Consider the following 20,170-nt stretch of genomic DNA (forward strand, 5'->3'; position numbering starts at 1 on the left):
TGGCCCCTTTAAGGAATTAAACCCTGTGTGCAGTGCTCTTCATAATTGCACCAATAGGATTAAAAGGTCCAAGTTAATAGAGAAAAGAGTACCTTCTTCTGTACAGAACATGTCACGCCAGAAACCAGGTATATACTATTCCCATTAGTTTAGATGGAAGAAAGTCTTCATCAAAGCAATAAGACAGGCAATGCAGATAATTTCCTTCACACAAGTCAAAAAGCATCATGAAAGTATCGCACCAACTTCCTGAAATGAACAAACAAGAGAAAAGGATGAGAACGGAAAGCTCTTGTCAATTAAACAACAATAATGCAATCAAATAGCCGTAGCAATTATTTTATCACAAAGCACCTGGTTTCAGAATGGAAACAGAAGAGTCCTCCCATAGATGCAGTATTACAAAGATACACTTCAACTTTGTCTAACTTCGCAACATGACAACATCAATGCAGAGGCTATTAAAATGAGCCAACAAAGTAGGAAATAAACAAGTATAAGGAAAAAAAAAATACTCAGGTCCAGAGAATATCATTCTGTTTATACTTCAATAGAAACAAAAGGAAGACATAAGCAAAAAGTTATCTTTTTACCATAGAAACAAAACCGGAAAAAAGGGGAAAAAATAAACAGGAGATTCATTCACTTAATGGCAATCATGTCAATTGAGAAGAATCAATAAAATAATCAATGTCTAAATGTTACTCCATGTTACAGAAATTACAAATTACAGTGGCAGAAGAACTAATCAAGAATTACAAGTTTCAGGGACTTCAACTCATAAGGGAACTACAATTAGCACAGAGCTGCCATGTAGCTTGCTCAACTTTCAGATCTGCTCTGCAGTGGATGCCAATGGAGTGATTCCCAAGTAGCTTGCGTGTGACAATTTCCTTCCATACCTCACCTTAGATATCAATAGTGTTTATTCTGTTTGTTGTCCCTTTTAAGCTGAACCTTCAACTTCTTACTACCTAATTGGCAACCATTCATCATACTGATTGCGGTTTGTGCAGCTGCTGTAGAGTCATAACTTACAAATCCTGCAGAATGAAGTTCAGCTGATAAGCTAAATAGTGGAAATACTAATTTTAATTGACAGTAACTTTGCATTTCAAGGTCCATACCAAAACATTTGCTAACACCAGTTGCTTTGTCAACGAAAACCTTGGCACTCAAAACCCTACCAAAAGGCTGAAATGCATTTGCGAGCTCTTGATCACCAAATTCTTGAGGAATATGGTAAATAAATAGATTAGCACCAGGTGGACCTGTAAACAACAAAATCGTTTTTGATAAGTACAGGTTTAATTTCTACATGTTCAACTACCACTGCCAAGTACACTAGTTCAATTGACATCTCCACCACTTAATTGCATAAAGCTTTATCAACGACAAATATAACAAACTTGTGCAATGTTTAATTTGAGTTCATCTCACAAGGTTGGTTAAGGAAATTTGTCAAGTAAAGTTCAAATCAACATGCTGTAAGACTATACTTGCTGCAACACTTAGGAATAGCTACATAGCCTTTTCGACACTTGCTATGACACACATGTATTAGATATCATTAGTCAGAGATCACATGCATTTATGAAATCCTATATAAATTAAGTAAATCCAAATATAATAGATTCTAGTGACACCTGTATAAAATATCATTGATCAAAGATCACATGCATTTATGGAATCCTTTATAAATTAAGTAAAAACCAAATATAATAGATTATACTATCTTCTTATTCTTCTACTTCTATTCTCTATGTCGAGGAACAATTTCCAGAAAATAATTAACCAAAATAAAGACAAGCAGCCTCATTCAGCAGAAAACCCTAACAGCCCCTAGGTTATGGGACTGTACCTGATTAGCTACAGAAGTTCTAGAGCTAAAAAGGTCACAAAATAAATGTTCAACAACCTTCAACCTGACCCCCTGTACTTGAACTGACACTTGAAGATGCTGCAGAATGACTGTTGGTTGTACTAGGAGGAACTGAACCAGGAGAACCACTTGGTGGTCTGGTATTCATAACACCTCCAGGATATGGCATGGAATACTGAATCCCTGGAACAGCAGGGTAAGCGGATCCATAACTTCCAGGTGACATGGCATAATTTCTTGGGCTAATTCCAGGTGAAAGATCAGGTGCACCTCCACGTAGAGCACTTGCTTGGTTTATTGGTGGGACTATATTCTGAAATGCGGACTGATTCTGCATTGATGGTAGACGATACTGCATGAGCCCATATGCCCCAGGAGTCTGCAAAGTGAGCATATTAACTATGCAACTGACCTTTAAATTGATAAACGAAACCAGAATGGGAAAGGAAGGAATGATGAAATTAAGGTAAATGATCATCTCAATTCACATTGAAAATTGTAATAATTGCTGGAATTTGCAGGAGAGCAGCATGTCAATTCAAATAGAACTTTTGTAATAAGAAACTGAAAACTAGTATCAAGAAGGTACTGAAAAAGTACAAAAAGGAGTATTCAGAGCAAAATACAAAGCAATAAGCTTGAAAATCAAATTTACTAGAGAATGCAAGTCAATGAACCTGATATCCATAGCCATTGTATGGTGGCATGTAACCCATAGGTAGGGCTCCAAACAAAGAGGGATGCTGTCTAGAGTCGGAAGCATGAGATAGAGATTTCTGAGCCCTCCGGGCCTGCCTTTCCTTTTCAGTATCTGCCCACTTGACTACCAAAGGGACAGTAGCACCCTGGATAAAAAGTGTTGACTAATTTGATAACCAATATTGCAGTAAATGGAAGTCATGAATAAGTGAAACTTGAAAGCCGCATAATGAGAAATATCACATCTACTTAAATAAGCTTTGGCACCCGTTCACCAGACAAACTAAGGTCTCATAGTAAGGTTATTGGAAAATTGCAACAGAAATGAATATAATGGATCCATGTCATCACTCGCTCTCAACTCCAATAAACTTCTAGTGAAGTATTCAAAATTTAGAAACAGTCCAGCCAAGAGTGTACATGTGCATCAAATGGTATAGCAGTAACCAGTCTTACTCCAGCATCATAATAACGCATAAAATTACTAAATTGCGGAACACTGCAATCCATTTATAAATATGCATTTCAAAAGTTAAAAATTCACATAAATATCGAAATTAAATTTTCCACCAAATATTTATAGTATTAACTTTAGATGAGAACACCGCCTATTGACAAACTGCTGTGAATAAAAAATTTCCCTAAATGGATGAGCTCTCTGTAGGAATAAAGGCTGAATCTCATAACATGATATTTAAGGGTCTGTTTGGAAAGTCACCTGGTAATTGAAATTGATGTAATTACTAGGGTGGTAATGGCCAGTCTGGTAATTACACAACCTAGTAATTACACGGACCTGTTTCTTTGCCACAATGTAATTTACTATTTGGATGCACAATTGCAATCATAAGATCATATTAGAGTTAAAATGAAGTTAGTTATTTAAAATTTATATTAGACAAATGAGAAACTTTATAAATGATGCAAAATTAAATATTTAAGATAAATATCATCTTTTGAAAATATACTAATTAATAAATATATGTTCTTAACTAATACATGAAATAATTGATTTATATTTTTCAAATTAGTATATTTCACTGAATTAATCATAAAAACAAAAAGTACAACAAGTCTATAAATAAATGCATCTTTGACAAAAAAAATTATATCAAAAATAAAAATATTAAATATCATAAATTATTAAAATAAACAAAAAGATAACCTTCTAACTAAAAAATAAATGACTTGCAACTGAACATAACATACACAAATATGATTTAAAAGATAATATTTCAACATAACGTACACAAAATTGATTTATAAGAAAAGGAAAATGCAAGTCTATAACTTTACTCAACAATGAATTCTTTTTTAATTTAAAAATTAGAATACTAACAAAACTATGCTAGTGAAAAAAAAAAGTAATAGCATAAAAAATAGATAATACGAGAAATTGAATGGAATCACATGAAGTAAAGGTTGAAAATGAGAAGAAAATGAAATATAAATAATAACAAAAAAAAAACATTTAGAATTTTTTGGAATAATAAAAATAAAAAAAGAATTTAAAATAATAGAAATAAAAAATAAATTAAAACGAAAAATAAAAAGACACATAAAAAGAAGAAATCAAAAGTAATCAACTTGTAATTACACAGTGTAGTGTAATTAACCCTGCCAATTGCAATCAGTTACGTGCTAATAAAGTAATTATATAGCCAACCAAACACGCCACACAGTGTAATTTCACTCAATTATACCAAATCCAATAACCAGGGTGGCTTTCCAAACAGCCCTTAAGTTTTCTTTTACGGTTTCAACAAGAAAATAATTTAATATTATTCCCCGAGCATGAGACAAAATTGAACAGACCGTTGCAATCAAAATCTCATTATTTCAGTCAAGAGCCTCAAGGCATAATGACTCCAAGCACGAATGCCATGTTGAAATGACCTAGAAAAAAAAATCACCGGATAATGTCTCCTCTGAACAGCGAATATCAGCAAATAGGCCATTGTGTTGGCCCTGCTAGCAGGGCAATAAATAAGCCATTCACATCACAGACAAATGCTAATTGACAAATGACCCCAATCCAAAGCCACAACAATTGGTGCTTTCATGATGACAGATGCTATTCCTGCAAGGAGTACTTACACAAACATTGTAAAGACAGCAGGACAAATGTATTGAATTAGGTTATCCCCATCCTGAATGTTTAACAAGTTCTACAACACCAGAGGAAGGACTATCACCAGAACAACTGCTTAAAGAATACCCACACTAAAACCACTGCACTAATAAAATCCTATTCATTTTATGCACAAATGTTGGACATTTATGGCCACCATGCATACTGAAAAATCAATTTCAAAGGCCTCATATCAGCAGTCAACTTGCAGATTGAAACAAACCTCCATCTTATGCTTTCCATGGAGGGCATCTATTGCTGCAACTGCTTGCTCTTTTTTCTCATACTTCAGAAAAGCACATCCTTCAAGAAAGAAGATAATGTAGGAGATGAATTAATTTATCCGACACAAAACCATTGAACTTAAGAGAGATAATACCAGATATACCTTTACTAGTTTGCTGAGAACCTCTGAGAATCTGCAAATCTTTAATGACTCCATATTGAGAGAACAAGGCAGATACTTCAGGATCAGAGACATTCTTTGGAAGCATACCAACAAAAAGCTTGTGCTCTGGAATCAGGTTAAGGAAAAGAACAAGGAAAGAAAAAAGAAAACAAAGAGAGGAAAAGTTATTTATTATTCTATTTAGAATCACAAAAAGAATAATGATGACAATGGTAAGAGTAAAACTATAGATTAAAAGAGGATCTTAAATATGAAAAGGTCAGAACAAATATGATAACAAGAGAATTTAAATTATAGTACACCTAGTCTTTCCAACTCGCCATCAGCATACTTCACTTGCAACGGACTAGAAGCCTGAATTGGAAACAGAAACCAGCATGACTTATTAACAAAAATACAGCCAAACATGTGATACGGATATAAAAGAACTGCAGACACATGTAACCTTAACAAGCTTAATGGGTACAGATATCTACTCTCAGACAAAACCAGATGATGACTTAGATACATGAAATGCTTTTCTTTGATCAGCATTGAAACAGTGAAACTTATCACTTCACTACAATATGCAAGAATTCAAATGCTTAGTTAGGAGATAAATATACTAGAGGCATGCATACAGTTTAATAGTCAGGTTAGTGTGGGAAACCATAAGGATCTAACGTGCATTAGAATAAATCAGGTTCATGACCAATCTAAGATGCCAAACACCTCTACTATCTCCACTATTCTTGGATTCTTCTGATCAGTATCTCTATGGTAGAGCCCTGTGATAACTGCTATTACAATCTTCTTTATATATTTGGGTTAATTGCTCTATTAGGTCATTCAACCAACCATGAAACTTTGTAAGAAATGATTACTCTAAAGAGAACTTCCAGTACTCGTTCTTTCTTTTTCTTTTTTGGATATCTTCTTGTTCTTCACTGAGAAGAAGATAAAAAGAAGCAGAGAACTGGTGAAAAACATAAGATCCATATTAGATCAACCTATGCAGCCTTATATCTTTCTTTTTACTTGAACAGGGGCCGCACCTTCCTTACAACACCCCAGATGGTGGTAGGTCAAGTAATGTCCAAATACTTCATCCTTATCTCGGTTCAAATTTCTCAATACAATTCTTATTTCTCCCCTGATATGTATCGCTAATAATTCTTACAGCTGCCACTGTACTCTCAGTAAGTCAGCTGCTTCATTCTGAGGCGCTGTATTTTATTTTTTTTAAACTGGTAAGATTCTCAGGCGCTGTATTTATAACTAAAAACTGTGGAGAAATTTTTTCCCATGCAGATTTTGTCGTACAAAATACTGAGCAAGTTATTTTAGTCCGTTAATACTGATCACTCATCTTCTTTTCTAGTTTCCACTATTTGGAAATATCAAATGAAACACAGTGAAGCTTGAACTCGGAATTCAAGTCTTGATAATGCCCACTCCCAACTGGGAGTCTGGGAAAGACTTAAGCCTCGAAAAAGTAATCTGCTTCCCTACTAGAGTTCAGGAGTTAAAGCAATTTGCACTAGATTCCAAAAAACCTTTTCTCATAGAACGTCCTATCAAGTCACAATTTCTCAATGGAGAGTATTATACATCCATGATATTATGATTTTTGTTGTCCAATCACTTGACATTTATAGTGCCATAACAGAACAGATGGTCCTACGTTCTACGAGCTGAAAGTTGAAAGACAAAAAATTCCATATGATTCCTCTGAAATATATAGTCAAACAATTGAATTTCACAGCCATGATCAACCTCAAACTGTCAAATCAACAATTACGGGTCAGATATAATAAAAACTTCATGTCTCAGAATATCTGTACAAAAGACATGAACAAGCACAAAATTAGTAATAGTTTATACAACATGAAAAATGAGGTAATTAATTATCGAAAGCAGAGAATTAGAGAACAGCCCTGAAATTCCATGGCATCACAAAAATCAGAGATGAAAAGATCCTCAATTATCAAAAGTTCAGTTTTTTACATCAACAATGCAGAGATTACACGGCATATAAGTAACAAAAAAAAATTCTTAACTAATTAAGGTACATTACTGTAATGCAAATCTACTTCAATTAATTAAGTAAAAAAGGTAATGTATGTACTGAATGATTATAAAAAAAGAAGAAAACTAACCCCGGAAAGCGTCTTTTTGTTGTGGCATGCATTAACTGCCTTATCCGCTTCTTCTCTAGATGGACAGATCACAAAACAACAGCCTGAAAACAGCAAAATTAGGGTTTGAAGACTGTAATCACGCATCTAGAGAGTACAAATCTCAACGTAAACGTAATTAGAACATATTGCTGCAATTGCACATTTGTCGATCCAGAAATCAGGCGGAGAAGTAGTGATAGAGGAAGTGAGTGACATAAATTTGAGAACCTCGAGAAGCACGCGTAGTTTTGTCTTTGATGATGTTGACTTCATCAACAATAGCAAACTCTTGAAACATTTCGACAAGTTGTGATTCCGTCATGTGCTTCGGTACTTGACCTACAAACAACTTCACGCTCTCTTCGCTCTGCTGCTCCTCCTCCTGCCTCTCCTCCTCCCTCTGCAACTCCGCCATTACTGCAACAACAACCCACACACACACTCTCTCTCTCACTCACAAACACACTTTCTCTCTCTAAAAGTCTTCGACAACTCTGTCGATCTCTTCAATTTTTCTGTATATTTTCTTCTTCTTCTGCGCCGGGTCTTCGCTGATTTCGGGAAATTAGGGGATTTTTAGATGGCAAAATTGGATCTTCACCATTTTTAAATTCATATTATCTAATTCCACACAATACCCTTCGTTCTCTATTTTATATCAACATTACCACTAAATTATCATAAATTTCGAAATGGCAAAACGGGATCTTCACCATTTTTAAATTAATATTTTTTTGAAGTCGTTAATACCCTTTCTATCACTAGTTTATTACAACAATGCCACTGTAGTATTTTCCTGCTACTTGGCATTGATCATTTGACAGATCCGACACGTCGGCCGATGATTGTTTGTCATAAATTCGAGTATTTTTTCGTCTTTTTTTATGTGATATTTTATAATTCGATATCAAAATATAACTTTTTAAACAATTAATGGGCTAAAATAATCGTGTCGCTATTACTAAGGATATAAAGAAAAAAAAATTTAAATAAATTATTATTAGTTATAGTAAGACGATATTCTTTTTTAGAACAGATTAAAAAAGAAATGAAGATGTGAAACAGCTTGCACTCGAATTTACGTTATTACCCTTGTTTTAAAAAATGTCAGCTGTTTGGTCCCACATTTCCAGTTGTTTTTTCACATAATATATGGGCCTACATTAACTATTATGAATTGTTATGTATGGTGAAAAATTAATTATTGTTTTTTTATAATGTTTTATTTTTATATTTAGTAAAAAGAAATATTGGTCTTAATTACTATAATAATTTTTAGTTGATCTTAAAAAGAATATATATTTTTTTATTTGATAAATATTTAATGATATTATTAATATTGTACTTAGATTGGTTTCTACCTATTTGGCAAAAAACTATCAAGAAAAATGTACTTTTCTGTTTAAAAATTTATTTATTTTAAAGAATAGTGTCTCAAAAAAATCATTAATTTTAAACTGAAATCTCATATACATATAAGTCATGACTGAGATTCAAAGCTGTTTTTATATGCACATCTGATACAAATTTTCATCTTTAATCATGTACATTTGAATTATTCCCAAAAAGGATAAATTTGTAAAACGAAAATAATAATACAAAATGAGCACAAGTTAAATTGACAATCCCAGATCAGGATATTTGAATCCGTCATTTAATTTATATCTGATATTAAACTTTCCACAAGTTTATCCACTTTGAACACAACTTCACACATGTGTGATGCGACTAAAGTATGAAAAATCACATCTGACTTTAAACGTTTTTTTATTAGAAATGTAGTTGTGTAAAAAATAAATATCAGACATTTTCACCTGAAAAATTTGATATGACATTTGCCAAGGTAAATATACGACATTCATTAGATGTCAAGAGTTAAACAACTAAGATATATATGCATCACCTTTTTAACGAAGAATATATATTCGCTCTAAATTGTCAAAACTCAAAACTAACATTTGACATTGCTAAAAAAAACACTAAATTGACAGCTTTGACAAGAAAATGTGCAGACTGGAATTATGGATAAGGGCATATATCCTGTCACCACTTCATCTTGGCCCCTCCAAATGCTAATAATGTTCCATTACTCTCATAAGACTTTTGCTTGCATATTCCTCAACAACACTTTTCAATGAAAAACACAAACAAGTTATAAGGCACTCTTTACTCCTTTATGATCTTTTTAGCCTTGTCTAATACTAAAATAAAATGATATACAGTAGACAACAACAAACAGCACCATCATCAATAGATGTAAGAATAAATTCATTCATAAATTTACTGTAAAATTTGTAAGGAGATGTTTTGATATGATACATCTTGACTCTTGAGGTAAAATTAAGAAGTGGAAGGGAAAACGTTCCGTTCCTTCCACTTCAAAAGAATGGATTGTATAGCAGTCACTAGTGTTTAGGAACCTACAGCCTATAGTATAACAAAAGGTGGTACATATATCTTGGAGAGGAGGTGTTCAGTAACTCAAATGATCGCGCCAATGAAATAAGATGGCGTAAGATTAAATGGCCTTTAGTCCAGCCAGCCCCCGAAGCTTCTCGCAAAGTACAAAAGTAATCATGGTTTGTGGAGCCAATCTTGCAAATATTGCAAAGCCTCTAAAAAATTTCAAATTCAAGAAACACATAATTATTGACTTAATTAGTAACTTAACCTGCAGGAACTAAATTACTAACAGCAGATCAGGGATGTCTCGACTTACCCTTTGTAAAGACCAGAAGGACCTTCAGTGCGGAGTACCTGGAATCATAAGGTTTCACGAAACATTACTTTAAGATCATTTGAGTATTGTAGGAGTATGATCAAAAGCATCCCGAAAACTTCCCAAATGTTTTTCCTAACCCCTACTGCTTTAATATCCTTTATCCTGTGTCCCTCGAACACCTAATGATGGCTTTGCAGTAGCTCATTCTCAATGAAATATCTTATCATTCCGTTCTTCCCCTCTATAATAAGTTTTTTCAGTCTTTTGATAAAAAGATGGATGAAAGACGAAAATAATCTTACCCCGACTACAAAGTTATAGACCTAGCGAAGAAGGCTTGACTATGTTAAAAAGTACACTTTGTTAAAAGTAAAAAACAATGGAATAACTTGCTGAACAGAATTGTGGATAAATAACCATAGGAAAGGGTGGAGTAAGAGGCTGCAAAGTAACAACCTGATATGCACAGTGCAATCCATTTCTGTACAGTCCGGCACAATTTGATTCTCTCTGCAACATAAGACGGGTTTTAACCATGTCCATTGGTGCTGTCATAACTGTGCTTACTGACCCTGCAATAATACTTGAGCTTCACAATATGCAAAAGAAGAGTTAGCATATATTGGGACTGCAAATGGCAAAATGTAGAAGTAACACATAAATAAAAGATGAAACATTCTCGGAACATCAGCTCAGATAGGTGGAGTAGGACATTGATCTCCATAAAATAAAGACAATTACTTTCTGGACAATGTAAGAGCTAACGTAACATAGTAAGCTTTTAGTTTGAGTGCATTCAAACAACACTCGAAAGCTAGGAAAAGATTAACAGTGTTGTTCGTAGTGTAATTATCTGAGGATGCATGCTTGTGAAACATTTCGATTAACTTTTCAAGAATCAGTTAATACCTAAATGAAAGATGTGGAACATAAAAATTAACTAGATGCATGCTTGTGAAACATTTCGATTAACTTTTCAAGAATCAGCTAATACCTAAATGAAAGATGTGGAACATAAAAATTAACTAGATGCAGGCTAACTCCTGGATCCATATTTCATGCTAATTATATTTTCAGATGCATAACTTATAACCATCCTTTTAGTCAAACTACTCAGTACCCTTGCATCTAGAAAAGAAGGTGCATTACTTCAACTCAATCATACAGTCGCATGTTCTCTAAAATTAGTGAGCACATTGGACTATATTTACAGTGATGGGAAGCGTGCCTACATGAGATGAAGGTGAAATCCCTCCTCCAGGGGAGTATACTTTATTAGTGCGTGCTTAGATTCATCATATGTGGCCAACTGAGATGCAGTCAAAGTGCCAGCTCTAGCCAAAGCAGGCCCAACTCCCTTCCAAAGAGCTCTTACTCCTTCTTCTGAAGCAATTCTCCTCATTTCATGGATTGGTCCTAAGCTTGATCTTGTGTTCATTTGCATCCGTACCTAGAAACCAGCATAACAAATGAGGCTTGTTCAGGAGAAACCATAAAGCCTTCAGAAGAGAGTACCTTCAAGACTTCCACGGGATTGGTCAGTGCTGTGGCAACAGCCCCTGAGAATGCTCCAGATGCAATCTTCACCAAGATATTGGTGGACTCAAAAGCCAATTCACAGAGATATTTTGATGGTTCGTATAATCCTAAACGGAGACCACCATAAAGAACTGACCTCATCAATGAAGGTGCCAATCCTAGATACAAGGATTTCAGTCCTTCGTTTTCAACTACTTGAAGAGAAAGCCTCCCCTAACACCAATTGCAATGGGAAAAATCACATAAGGTGCAGCTATTAACCAAGCTATATCTTTCTAAGCTATAATAAAAAGGGATATAAAAGGTAAAAGCCTAAGCTTCCTGCCATACAATTCCGACCAAAGGCCCTCTCTGACCAACAAGTTGCATCTGCAATCTAACTTTCAAAACATCTGCACACAATAAGCACAATCATGCATCTTTATTTAGTACAAGACCGCCTTTCACTGAAAACTAACTACAATCAGGGTGGAGAGAGGAGGAATTAGGTTATGCACCCATTCCTTCCATATCCTTGCAGTTTTTGCTCTTCCAATTAAAGTTATAAAGACTCGAGTACATGGAACAACATATGATAACATAAGGCATTCATGTAGTTAGTTCACCAAAATTGAATGCTTGTCCCCTTTGCACATTCTTGAGTAGCGTAGTGATCATATAGAACTCTTTTTTTTGAGAATAAGTAGTGATCATATAGAACTCATGAACTTTAAATAGTTATATGAGAAAAATAAACAGTGATTGGGAACTCTCTTTCTCCTTCTTTAAAGGAGAGGTCATTACATTGAATGACAAACCACCCGAGTAAAATATAGGACTTTCAACTTAATACCCAAAATCTTTTTTGAACTTCTCTCTCACCCTCTTGGGTGGCAATACATTATGCAACTCCGAAGTAACATCATCAATAGATCGGTACTATTTGATTTTATCTGGTCTTGTCTAGTTGCAACAAAGGATTACTTTCTACAACTAAATTGGTCAAGCAAAATCAAAGTGATAGCTGATTCAAAGGAGTTGCTTGGACATAAATTGAGTATTTATAAGAAAAGTAGTATTTACAACAACAACATACCTAGTGCCATCCTGCAAGTGGGGTATGCGGAGGGTAGAATGTACGCAAACCTTACCCCTACCTTTGAGGGATAGAGAGGTTGTTTCCCGTAAAACCTCAGCTCAAAACAAATGCAATAAAGCATGATAGAGAGGAAAAAACCAGCAGCAAAATATCAAGATAAACATTGTTTGGTTATATGAGATAAAGAAAAGTAGTAAGTAGTATTTGAAGTTGAAGTCGTGTTTCAACAAGCATTTCACTTGAAAAAAAGTTTAAAATTTTACGAGTTGGACTTCACAAATTAGTTTTTCAAATTTGAGATAGTCATCTTCAAAAACTAACCAAAAATCATTTTCTCACTATCAGTAAAATGCTAGGCAACATTTGCATCTAAAAAGTTTTCTCCTTTATACCACCCCTTTACTTTTAAGCTCAAAGCAACGAAATGACTTCCAAATTCAAAAAATAAGCATAAAATTAAGTGAAGAAAGAACCTAAAGGATGAGTGATTGCAGTTGCAGCAGCAACAGACATTCCACTTGTACCAAAATGGGACACAACATCTGAGGCTGAAACACCCCATTTTCGTCTCTCCCTCACCTCCATGGATCCTGAGGAAAATAAGAACCCAAATCAGAATTCATAAAAAATAAAAATTTGCCCATACAACAAACTATGCTTATTCTGAACCCAAAAAAAAAATAAAAATCAAATTTTGATGAATAACCCGACATATTAAATGGGTATATAGAAATGGGGTTCAATCACAAACCTGAAGGGAGAGTTTTCCCGGTTGCCGGCGTCGATTCGCCGGCCATTCTTGATTATCCGGGAATGAGTCTGCTGCGTTTCTGTTTTTTTTTTTTTTTTTTTGGTTAATGATTGAATTGAATAACTGAATCTGGTAATGGTGCCCTTTCCCAAAAAACTCTGCCCTTTTGGACCTTATTACTCATTATTTTTATTTTATTTTCCACCTATGTTTAATATAGGGATACGAGTATTTCAAATTCACGCAAACATATTTTTCACCTAAATTGTAATTGAACCACGTGGTCAAATATTTTGATCTACTGTTTATACATGCTGAAAGAAAAGAATGGCTTGTTGATGTACTTTGAAATACTTGGGGCACGCCATCCATTGACGAAACTTAATTAAATTCATCATTTGAATTATACTAAATATACTACTAATATATATGATGGTTAAAGTATACATTTTGTAATACAATATTTTTCAGCATGACTAAAAGAGGTTTCAAACTGTTCAATTCGTTGTAAAAAAAAAAATCTGAGTTGGTTGAATTGAGATGGGGTAAATCATTTAGCTCCTCTAACTGTACACAATTTGATGCTTTTACATACTCAGTTTGTAACTCAAATTGAAACATTGAAAAAATAGATAAACAAAAGCAGTCCCACTACATATGTTCAAGTGAAAAAACATGGATGTTTGTTTCAGATTGTGACAACCAAAAGACAAGCATTCACATGAGTCAGGATGCTTCCTGAAGTAGAAGAAATAGAACTCCAATGCATAAATATTCCAGCTCTGTTGCACACCCTTAAGCTAAAAAACAAGTCAGATCAATATAACCTCATGCAGCGGCCAATCCCGCTATGGAGCATAATCCATAGTGATGACACATTGTGAATCTTAAGTATACATGCTATGTTCTACATCATCCTTCACACAACAATGGCCCTAATACACATGAATAAACATCAGAATGCATGAAATAAATCAACAACATCAAGTTTCTCCTTTATGTCACAAATAACAAATATAAGAAACAACACGAAAGAGGTGTCAAGATTCAGGAATTACGTTTCTCCCCTTGTACAGGAAGAAAATGGGGAATACTGTAATATTTTTAATCCAGAGCCCATCAGAGAAGACATGTATAGTTGACCTTATCTTTGCCCTCAGCACATCTTAGAAATGCAAGTTCCTTGTCGATGAACTAGGCCTAAAGTTCATCAGTTTCATAAGCATAACTTTACCAAAGCCATGGAAGATATTTGAGGGATGCAGATAGCAGAAGTTCAGCGACGAGGTCCAGCTGGTTCCCTAAGGGAATAGCGAGATGAGACTAAAGCTGGGTACCTAGGCTCATCCCCAACATGGTGATATTTCAAGCCGTAGTCTGGTGGTAATTGAGGAGCATATGGTGGATATGCTCTTTCATTTCCACTGTTTAATCTCCACGTTGGTGGATATGCTCTTTCACTTTCAGTGTGGAATCTCACCGTTAGTGGATATGCTCTTTCAGGTTCACTGCTGAATCTCCCCGTTGGTGAATATGCTCTTCTATTTTCACTGTTGAATCTCTCCATCGGTGGATATGCTCTTTCATTTTCACTGTTGAATCTCCCCGTTGGTAGATTTGCTCTTTCATTTTCGGTGTGAAATCTCCCCGTTGGTGGGTAAGCTCTTTCATTTTCAGTGTTAAATCTCTCCGTTGGTAGATATGCTCTTTCATTTTCAGTTTGGAATCTCCCTATTGGTGGGTAGGCTCTTTCATTTTCAGAGTGGAATCTTCCCGTTGGTGGATATGCTCTTTCGTTTTCAGCGTGGGATCTTTCCGTTGGTGGATATGCTCCTCCATTTTCAGTGTGGAATTCTCCCTTATGGCCTTTGATGCCAATTGCAGAATAGGGGTCACTTACAAAACACTCCCTGCCTGTCGAAGAGTATGACACTACAGGTGTTACCACTGTCCGAGACAGAGAGAGATATCGGTTCACAAGTGAGGTAGTACTCTCGTCATGATAAGGACCATATTTATCCTTAACATGATTTCGTAAACCATGATTGGTATGTGTGGCTGAAAGTCCTGTAGCACCACTTTCCACAGCAGGAGCAACAGTAGCAGGTATTTCACTGCGAAACTTGAGGCCATAAGTTCGATACTCCCTTTCGCTTGGAAACAAAGGTTCAGTAAGTACAGTTTCTTTTCGTGCTAAAGTCGCATCACTAGTAATCCCAGTGGGATTTGTTCGGAGATGTTCCCTTCCTTGTTCAGATTCATGATAATCCAATGTGCGGTCAACTACTGCAGAAGCAAAGGCCTGCAGATGCTTTGCTGATTGAAGACCATAGCTTCTATATTCTTTCTCAGTGAGGAAACGAGGTTCACTGTCAACCTCTCTAGGCATGATAAGGCGGCCTGCATGCTGCTGCCTTTCCCTTTCATGACCATATGATGAAAAATTCTCACCTGATTTGTTCCTTCCGTATTGCAATCCAACATGCTCCCTGGAAAGTTCCTTGCTAGGTAAAGGTGATGCTGATGGGGGCAGACTAATTGGATATGACACAGAATGTTTGAAAGTTGGATGTAGCCATGGTGCTGGCGTAAACAGCTTTTTCAACTGCCCTACCTGCTCAAAGGCGAAAACAAGGCCACAAAATTGAAATCAAATGCTAGGTAAATAACAAACTATCTCCAATTAGAACTTGTCAATGAGAATTGTGTTGTCACCTGCTTAAATGTCAACTCAGTCTTGAACTTGTGAGTTCTTTCATCATAATTCTCTTGAATTGCTCTCTTGAACAAATTCTCCGTCAATGGAAGGCAGTCCTTGAAAATCCTGAAGCGAACCTGTTGTATGACCAGTCATCAATAAATACACCTTCAGAGTTGTGGAACAAGATAAAATAATAAGATTTTAAAATTAAAGATAGAAGCACAATTGACCTGCGCTGGGAAGTCCCCACCAAATGCCGCTGGTTCAAGTTTCATTCCACCAGCAGATGAAGCCTCATAAATACCATACATGAGCTTAAGATCAACATCAAAGAGATAAAGCTTGACACCAGGCTTGATTCCCAAAATAATGTCTTTCTTCATAGCTGAGACACCCATCACATGATATTTGAAACAATCATCTTTGGTCTTTGCATTGCACATGAAAATCACTCCACCAATACCCTTTTCAGCTTTTCCGTCCTCCACATCTACCCTCATTTCACTTGCACTTCCCTTTCCTTTGTTTCCACTTTTTATGTTTAGGGACTTGCTAGCATCTTTTTTATCAAAATTATTTCCTTGATTGGCATCTTTTATGTTCTTCTCCTTGTTTCTGGACTGAGATCGTGGAGTGGCCTCAACATTCTTTCCTTGGTTTCCATCATTTATTTTCTTCTCCTTGTTTCTAGATTGAGATCGTGGAGTGGCCTCAACATTCTTTCCTGGGTTGCCATTTTTTATGTTCTTCCCCTTGTTTCTGGATTGAGATCGTGGAGTGGCCTCAACATTATCTCCTTGGTTGACATCTTGTATGTTCTTCTCCATGTTTCTGGATTGAGACTGTGGAGTGGCCTCAGCTTCTTTCATTTGTGCAGAGTTTAAGTTGAATTTTTTTGCAAGCATACTTTTAGCCTTTAGTTCCTTCGGGGTTTTATTGTCTTGAGGTACTCTTCCAGAACTAGATGCAGCCGCATTATTTCTCTTTCTCTTGTTTTTCTTGGCCATCTCGTTCCTGCTAGTTATTTCACAAAAAGAAAAACACAAGCATGAATGACAAATTTCTGAAAAAAAGATTTCACAATTACCCAGTACATAGCTAGTTACAAGTTAGAACTGTTGGGGTAGAGTGACCAGGCATTGTAAAATTTATATATTAAAAAAGAAAAACGGATAAAAAAAACAAAAAAAACAAGTCTATTATGAAAGATATTCAGTCCTACAAGGACCTGAATGCTTCTGAATTTACTGGTGTAGATGCTTCAATTCTGCAATTTCCACAATCATCACTATCATTAGAATCTACTGGAAATGACCTTCTTATAATTCCACATGATTGGGTCTTTTAAGTTGACACTTGCAGGATCTTGGTCTCTCTTTCTCTCGTGAAATAATGGTGATATCCGGCCAACTTCCACATACCTTGACATTTATTCTAGGTGCCGCATCATATCAAGTAGTACAGGTCACGGGTGACTCTACCCACTAAAGTTACGGAGAAGGGAGAAAATCAATTATGTGGCTTTTCTTGCCTATACTTGAACTGAATCTTAGTCTCTGTGACTTCTATTAAAACTTCATCAACCGCTACATCACTCTTGGGTGCAAAATTGTATTTTTCTCTTAACTAACTCTAATAAAATCACCAAGTTCACAAAACATAACTAACCTACTCTTTCAAATGGATAAGGAAACAACCAGCTAAACACACTATCTCATATTATACCTTTGTTATTTCTCTTTTTACATTCTCCTGACAAGCAGAGTTCAGTTAAATGTATACGTGCTTGTGTATTTCTTCAATTAAAAAGGAGTAACTGCGCATTGTTTAGTTGATTGATTCACTAAACTGCACATTTCTGCAGTCGCTCTTCCAAAGGAATAATAACGGAAGGGCTGTTTGGCCGGGGTTGAAGGAGATTTGATCTCCCATAAAATCCAACAATAGTTTATGATCAAGACGCCGTCATAAAAAAATTCATCAAAACCAAATTATATAATGCATAATCAGTGGATAATAAATGTCCCTAAGTTTTCTCGTGGTCACTCTAATTGGAAAGGTATTCGGACATTCTAGGATGATTTTGTACGGTTGAAATTCTTCAAGTTGGGTAATGGAAGACGGATTTGCTCTTGGCATGATTTCTATATTCTAGAAGATGGATTCACTAAAAGAAAGGAGAAAAAAATCCATCAAGTGCGAATCGATCCTTGTACCTAAACGTAAACAATTTAGCTTTCGACCAAGTGCACCACAAACCTTTTTGTAGCACGAGTGCCGAAAGGTAACATAAGATCAATTCAAGAAAATCCATACATAAAATATCTAGTTTAGCGAAAAGACCCCGGGTTCACGTGCACCTTAAACTACCTACAAAAATTCGCCCCTGCCAATACCCATCTCAAGTTGAATTTCCAAATTCTCTTTACTTCTAGCTGCCAACAAAAACTCAACTGTAGCATAAAACTTCTAAAAACTAGGCTAGAAGGAACAAATTAGATCGTATACACACTTTGGTTCAATTCAACAGCTTACGGCCAACTCCACAATTATACTTCTTATCTATCAAAGAATCAGTAATAATTACGTATTAGCTAGGAAAAAACGGAAAAGAATCATCTTAATACAAACGGAGCTGTTATAAAATAGATTAACAAAGTATATAGAATCATGGAATTAGGGTTTAAGGTGCCGATCAATCTCACCGTAGAATGAGGGAGTTTCGCCAGTAAAGTTTACGGGAGAAAGAGACGGCGAGGAACTGGTCGGAGAAGCTAACGCCGGGAAAACTCGTCGGAGAAGCAGTGAGGGTTGCACTCGACTTGGGAGAGACCAAATTGAATTTTAGCGTTTTAGGGGAGGGAAAGTGGTGGCTTATTGGGCCGAAGATAGTCGAATTAGGATCCGAATTTGGAATCTAACATACAATTTTCTAATTTTTATGTCTCTTTTAATTTAACAATCTAACAAACGATTGATTATTTCGTACTCAATTAATTTTTAAGGAAGAAAAGGAAAAAGATAAAAGTTTGTCATTACGGATAGTTTTTTGAGCATGTATCTCATTATTAGATGATATGAAATTTTAAAAAAGATTATGCTTAGTAATCTTGAAATAATCGTGTCTTATTTATAATTATTTTTTCAAAAGAACAATTATTATTGGATAACAACAATTACCATTGGTACAAAATTATACAAGACTCAAGATCAATTGGAGAAAAGAGGAATATTTGTATGAAGAAATGGTCCTGAACTTACTGATCATCCTCAGTAATTTTCAACATCTCCCACTTAATTTGTATATACTAATAATCTCATTAATGAAATACTAATATACAAATCATGGTAATAGTCTTTTTAGGAACCAGTATTATCAGTCATGTATCACAATGCTTTATGTCTCTAAAATTGTAACCCATATGCCATATTACTTAAGGAATAAAGTGGAAATTTCACAAATAGCCATTTAAAATAATTTAATTAGACTTTATAATTATAGTTTGCTAATTATGATTCGTAACTACAAGTTATAAGGAGGAGAAAGGTGAGTGATATTGGGAGAGGGAAGCGAAGCGAACGAGAGAGATCAAAGAATGGAGAGAGGTGAATTGTCTTTGTATATCTGTGGAATTGTATATGTATATTGTCAGGTAATTGTATATATGTAATCGATATACATATGTGTTTGTATATTTGACGAGCGCAATTGGGAGGGCGGAGAGTGAAGAGAGACAAATTGTATTTTTATATCTGTCATATAATTGTATATGTATAATTTGTAGTAATATATGCATAAGAAAGGACAGAGGTGAGTACACATAATTATAGTTAAAAAGAGGTTGTGAGTGATAATTAATTCAAACTATAGCTATGTTAGTTGATTAACTAGTATATGTTTGTCTATCCGCATAACTACCTCATGAATAAATTCTATGTTTATCATAGGGTCCATATTTTAGCGATGTTTCCCAAAATAAAATTAAATGTATAGATCATCATAAATTCGAGAAATATTATATAAAATATAGTTTCAAAGGCATTCATTGCTACAACGAAATTACTTAGTGAAACTAAGTTCCTTTGTGACTGCAGGATC

General features: G+C 35.1%; 3 protein-coding genes across 5 annotated transcripts; all 3 read right to left on the reverse strand.

Moving 5' to 3' along the window:
- Positions 1-617: 617 nt before the first annotated feature.
- LOC107031400 (RNA-binding protein BRN1) lies at positions 618-7,922 on the reverse strand. Its single transcript, XM_015232748.2, has 9 exons — positions 7,509-7,922; positions 7,260-7,342; positions 5,424-5,475; positions 5,101-5,226; positions 4,936-5,015; positions 2,560-2,727; positions 1,919-2,261; positions 1,128-1,271; positions 618-1,043 (listed from the first exon to the last, which is right to left on the reverse strand). The coding sequence occupies exons 1-9, from the start codon at positions 7,693-7,695 to the stop codon at positions 916-918; spliced, it is 1,311 nt and encodes a 436-aa protein (XP_015088234.1). The 5' UTR covers positions 7,696-7,922; the 3' UTR covers positions 618-915.
- Positions 7,923-9,527: 1,605 nt separating this feature from the next.
- On the reverse strand, positions 9,528-13,762 carry LOC107029433 (mitochondrial substrate carrier family protein ucpB). Of its 2 annotated transcripts, none has more exons than XM_015230844.2 (8): positions 13,371-13,501; positions 13,093-13,209; positions 11,872-11,933; positions 11,518-11,754; positions 11,235-11,452; positions 10,459-10,591; positions 10,000-10,037; positions 9,528-9,895 (listed from the first exon to the last, which is right to left on the reverse strand). In XM_015230844.2, exons 1-8 carry the CDS (start codon positions 13,414-13,416, stop codon positions 9,799-9,801), a joined length of 948 nt encoding a protein of 315 aa, XP_015086330.1. In that variant the 5' UTR covers positions 13,417-13,501; the 3' UTR covers positions 9,528-9,798. The 2 variants fall into 2 exon arrangements, 1 of the variants encoding a protein (XP_015086330.1); XR_003580254.1 differs by having other exon boundaries at positions 9,865-9,895; positions 10,459-10,574; positions 13,371-13,762.
- Positions 13,763-13,952: 190 nt separating this feature from the next.
- On the reverse strand, positions 13,953-18,986 carry LOC107031504. 2 transcript variants are annotated; one of them, XM_015232905.2, is made up of 4 exons: positions 18,777-18,986; positions 16,302-17,085; positions 16,086-16,205; positions 13,953-15,984 (listed from the first exon to the last, which is right to left on the reverse strand). In XM_015232905.2, exons 2-4 carry the CDS (start codon positions 17,076-17,078, stop codon positions 14,647-14,649), a joined length of 2,235 nt encoding a protein of 744 aa, XP_015088391.1. In that variant the 5' UTR covers positions 17,079-17,085; positions 18,777-18,986; the 3' UTR covers positions 13,953-14,646. The 2 variants fall into 2 exon arrangements, with proteins under 2 accessions (XP_015088391.1, XP_015088392.1); XM_015232906.2 differs by having other exon boundaries at positions 16,302-17,088.
- Between the last annotated feature and the right edge of the window lie 1,184 nt (positions 18,987-20,170).

This window comes from Solanum pennellii, chromosome 9, assembly GCF_001406875.1.
Source record: "Solanum pennellii chromosome 9, SPENNV200".
NCBI lineage: Eukaryota > Viridiplantae > Streptophyta > Magnoliopsida > Solanales > Solanaceae > Solanum > Solanum pennellii.